The sequence below is a fragment of the Orycteropus afer genome, unplaced genomic scaffold (genome assembly GCF_000298275.1).
Source record: "Orycteropus afer afer isolate SDZICR_OR568_19922 unplaced genomic scaffold, OryAfe1.0 scaffold00225, whole genome shotgun sequence".
NCBI lineage: Eukaryota > Metazoa > Chordata > Mammalia > Tubulidentata > Orycteropodidae > Orycteropus > Orycteropus afer.
In genome coordinates, this window is record NW_006921812.1 from 2,275,727 (window position 1) to 2,281,068 (window position 5,342).

General features: G+C 41.3%; 1 protein-coding gene across 1 annotated transcript in view; it reads right to left on the reverse strand.

Moving 5' to 3' along the window:
• Window positions 1-5,342, reverse strand: part of CADM2 (cell adhesion molecule 2) — a 417,999-nt gene that overhangs the window by 270,248 nt on the left and 142,409 nt on the right. The window contains exon 3 of the mRNA XM_042782039.1: window positions 4,343-4,495. Within this exon, the coding sequence (XP_042637973.1) occupies window positions 4,343-4,495 (153 nt within the window). The remainder of the gene's footprint in view (window positions 1-4,342; window positions 4,496-5,342) is intronic.

The window sequence follows — 5,342 nt, forward strand, 5'->3', positions numbered from 1 at the left end:
AATTTGAGTGACGCCACATCAGCAAATGGAGGTCTTGAAAGCTTTACCTTATCCATATGAATAAGGCTGGGTTTACTCTGATGATGCAGCTCTTTCCCTGTCCTATTTTGAGAGCCTTCTAACCTAACCGGACTATTCATAAAGTTGCATGGTAATGTATCAGACAGTGTTTCTTTGCTATTCATAAGGGTTTCCCTGGCCAATTCTTTGAGAAGTGGATGGCCTCTTCCTTCTTCCTAGTCTGTCTCAATCTGTAAGGTGTGCTGATACCTGTGCACCATGTGCATCCCGCTGGGTTTGAAACACCAGTGGCTCAGCCTCAAAACTCGCATCAACACATCACCACAGTAGCACAAACTGACAGACAAGTTTGTCTCCCTGTTGGAAATCTAATCAGCTGGTGACTCCTATTGCAGCTGTTGTTCCTGATGTGGTTTAATTGCTTGAGTAAATTAGTACATCTCCTAGTACTTGGTATGCAGCTATTGATCTGCCCAATGCCTTTTTCTCAATACCAATTTCAAAGAACCATCGGAAGCAGTTTGCCTTCAGCTAGCAAGGCCAACAGTATACTTTCAGATTGCTTCCTCAAGGATATATCAACTCCCTGGAACTATGACATAATTTAGTCCATAGAGATCTTGATTGCTTTTCCCTCCACAAGACATCACACTGGTCCATTATATTGATGACATTATGGTGATTGGACTGAGTGAGGAAGAAGTATTAATGACTCTAGACTTATTTGTGAGATATATGCATGCTAGAGGTTGGGAAATTAACCCAACAAAATTTCAGGAAACATCCACCTCAGCAAAATTTCTAGAGGTCCAGTGGTGTGGGGCATATTGAGATATTTCTACTAAAGTGAAGGATAAGTTATTGTTTCTGGCTTCCCCCACATAAGAAAGGAGGCACAACATCTGTTGGGCCTCTTTGTATTTTGGAGGCAATATATCCCTCATTTGGGTGTGTTGCTTTGGCCTATTTATCAAGTGACTCAGAAAGCTGATAGTTTTGAGTGGGGCTCAGAACAACAGAAGGTTCTGCAACAGGTTCAGGCTGCCATGCAGGCTGCTCTGCCACTTAGGCCATATGATCTGGCTGATCCAATGGTGCTTGAAGTGTCTATAGTAGATAGAGATGTTGTTTGTAGTCTTTGGCAGGTCCCTATTGGTGAATCACAATGCAGACCCTTGGGCTTTGGAGCAAAGCCCTGCCACCCTCTGTGGATAACTTCTCTCCTTTTGAGAAACAGCTTTTAGCTTGTTATTGGACTTTAGTAGAGACTGAACGTTTAACCATGGGCCATCAAGTCACCATGAGGCCTGAGCTACCCATCATGAACTGGTGTTGTCTGACCCACAGAGTCATAAAGTTGGACGTGCACAGCAGCACTCCATCATTAAATGGAAGTGGAATATCAGAGATAGGGCTCAAGCAGGGCCTGAAGGCACAAGTAAGTTGCATGAGGAAGTGGCCCAAATGCCTATGGTCTCCACTCCAGTCACATTACCTTCTCTTTCTCAGTCTGTACCTATGGCCTTATGGGGAGTTCCTTATGATCAGTTGACTGAGGAAGAGAAAACTTGTGCCTGGTTTACAGATGGTTATGTGACATATGCAGGCACCACTCGCAAGTGGACAGCAGTGGTACTGCACCCCTCTCTGGGACTTCCTTGAAGGACAGTGGTAAAGGGAAATTCTCCCAATGGGCAGAACTTTGAGCTGTGCATAATGCTGTTCACTTTGCATGGAATAAGAAATGGTCAGATGTGCAATTATATATGGATTAATAGGATGTGGCTAATGGATTAGCTGGATGGTCTGGGACTTGTAAGGAACTTGATTGGAAAATTGGTGATAAGGATATATGAGGAAAAGGTATGTGGATAGATCTCTCTGAATGGGCCAAAGGACTAAAGGTATTTGTGTCTCATGTCAATGCTCACCAAAAGGTGACCTCGACAGAGGAGGACTTTAACAATCAGGTGGATAGGATGACATGTTCAGTGGAAACAAGCCATCCTTTTCCCCCAGCTAGTCCTGTCATTGCTCAATGGGCTCATGAACAAAGTGGCCATGATGGCAGGGATGGAGGTTATGCATGGGCTCAGCAACATGGACTCCCACTTACCAAGGCTGATTTGGCTACTGCCACTGCTGAGTTCCCAGTCTGCCAGCAGCAGAGACCAACTCTGAGTCCACAATATGGGACCATGGGACCATGGGGTGATCAGCTAGCAACATGGTGGCAGGTTGATTACATTGGACCACTTCCATCATGGAAAGGACAGTTTTTTGTTCTTACTGGAATAGATATTTATTCTGGATATGTGTTTGCCTTCCCTGAACGCAATACTTTTCTCAAAACTACCATCCCTGGACTTACAGAATGCCTTATCCACTGTCATGGTATTCCACACAGCATTGTTTCAGATCAAGGGACTCACTTCACAGCTAATGAAGTGTGGCAATGGGCCTATGCTCATGGAATTCACAGGTCTTACCATGTTTCCCATCATCCTGAAGCAGCTGGCTTAATAGAACAATGGAATGGCTTACTGAAAACACAATTATGGCGCCAGCTAGGTGGCAATACCTTGAAGGGTTGGACAATGCTCTCCAGGAGGCTGTATATGCTCTAAACCAGCGTACAATATATGGTTCTGTTTCTCCAATAGCCAGGATTAATGGGTCCAGGAACCAAGGGGTGGAAACGGGAGTAGAACCGCTATTACCCTAGTGACTCACTCAAAATTTTTTTTTCTTCCTATCCCTGCTACCCTATGCTCTGTGGGTCTGAAGATCTTAGTCCCAAAGGGAGAAACACCGCCACCTGGAGACACAATACTGATTGCATTGAACTGGAACTTAAGAATGCCACCTGGCCATTTTTGCTTCCTCATGCCTTTGGATCAACAGACAAAGAAGGTCATTACTATACTATCTAATGTGACAGATCCTGATTACCAAGGGGAAAATGGATTGAAATTACATAATGGAGGTAAAGAAGAATATGTCTGGAATACAGGAGATTCTTTAGGATGTCTCTTAGTACTCCCATGCCCTGTGATTAAAGTCAATGGAAAATTACAGAAACCCAATTCTGATATGACTGCTAATGGCCCAGATCCTTCAGGAATGAAGGTTTGGTTCACCCCACCAGGCAAAGAACCACAACCAGCTGAGGTGCTTGCTGAGGGCAAGGGAAATACAGAATGGGTAGTGGAAGAAGGTAGTTCTGAATATCAGCTACAACCATGTGACCAGCTGCAGAAACGAGGACTGTAATTGTTATATTTCTTCATTGTATATTTGCATCAGATGTTTTTGTTTCCTTCTGTTATGAACTGTGAAATGTAAATAAGGTTAAGGCATTTCGTTTGTACATGTGTTAGTGTATCATGTTAGGTGCAGATATTACTTTATGATTGTCCTTTTTAGAGATTATATATGGTTAAGAAGATGGGTACCACTGCCAAGTTGACAATGAGTGGACTGTGATAGTTGGAGCTGTGTGTCAAGTTGGCTGGACCACAATTCTTTGTGGTTTAGGCAGTTGTGATGTGCTTATTCCCATGATGGGATCAGATGTATATGTTTTGAGCAGCCAGTCCTTTAAAGGGAGTTTCCCTAGGGTTTGGCCTGCTTCCAGTATATTTATGGACATCCTGGGAAAAGAGACACTGTTCTTCTGTGGCTCTTGATTCTGTTGTGCTGCCTACAACTGTCCATGAGCGAACAATCCACCATTCGGCCTGGAGATCTTGGATTCGTCATTCGTTGGAGTCAACAGCAAGTATACTGCCTGCCAACCTTGAGCGCCTCAGGACTTGCAGCTGTGTGAGTCGGGAAAAGCCTCCAGCTTGAGCTTTGATCCAAAAACTTTGGACTTGCCAACTTCTATAAGCGTGTGAGCCATTTTCCTAAGATAAATTTCTCTTTCTCTCTCTATATAAGCTTTATTGGTTTTGTTTCTCTAGAGAACCCAGTCTTACACAGACACTTTATAAAAGGATCACATATATAAAATATATAGATTATTTTATACAAAGAAATCTGCATGAAGAATCAAGAAACCTGGCGTAATTATTGCTGACTGAGAAACAAAACATCTGTGTGGCCTCCTGATTTTAGATAAATCTTTACACTTCCCTTTGTCTATTTATAAAATGAATAAAGTAATTAAATGACTTCTAAAATGCCTTTTGTTGTAACGTGCAGATTGTAGACTATAATATGTCATTAATATATTTATTTTTGAAATTGAATCATGGAGCTATAGCAGAATACATCACTCTGATACTGTGAATACATAGGGTTAATCCTTTGTACTTACCTAGAACAGTGAGATAGGCCTTGGAGGTTTTGACAGGCATGGTAAATAAAGAACAGGTGTACTGTCCTTCATCAGAGAGAGACACATCACTGACGCTGATACTCAATTCATGCCAGGAAGCGCGAACCAATTCGATCCTATTATCCCTTAAAGCTGGAAAGAGAAAATATTGAAACCATGAATAACAGCATAATAAAAAGTTAGTACTCCATAAACTTGCATTTTTAACATAATAAACATTTTCTTTGCCCATATATCCATCTCATTTCCTGAAACAATTTAAAGAAAAGTTTAAATATTATGAAGTATTTTATCTGATTTTTCTTTAAAATCAAAGTATAATTAATACTCCTTAATATTCTCAGAAAGAATTTTTTACTTAACTGATTGCATCTAATGCAACATTTTGGATGATGCGGATGCTGACAGTGATAAAAGCAGCTTTCTCCCAGAGTCTTTCATGGAATACTAGTGCCAAGAAAAATTATAAACAAAATGGGTTCACTTCTATGGTGAAATAAGTTTGGGAAACTATTACTGTTGCAAGACTTCCAAGGGACCCATGGTGAGCATTAATATGTTATAAGCTCTCTGAGGTAGATATATTTGTGGAGTCGGATCTGACTCATAGCTACCTTACCTTGGGTTTCGAAGACGATATAACTACAGAAGTACGTCACCCAACCTTCCTTCCAAGGAGTGGCTGGTGGGTTTGAACTGCTAGCCTTCTGGTGGCATAGTGCTAGCCTTAAGCACTATGCCACCGAGCTCCTTATAGTTGACATTCACCAGGAAGGCATTTACAAGGTACTTGATGTTTAAATCTGCTCTGATTGCCATGCTGTATGTTAAATATTTTAAAATGTGTTTTCTGATTTAAACCACTTATTATATCACTGAACACTTGTTTTCACAGGAGATCTCATAGTAGCTTGCTGAATTATGCTTCTCAACTCATTTAGCGACAAACCATTATATATATATATATATATATATATAT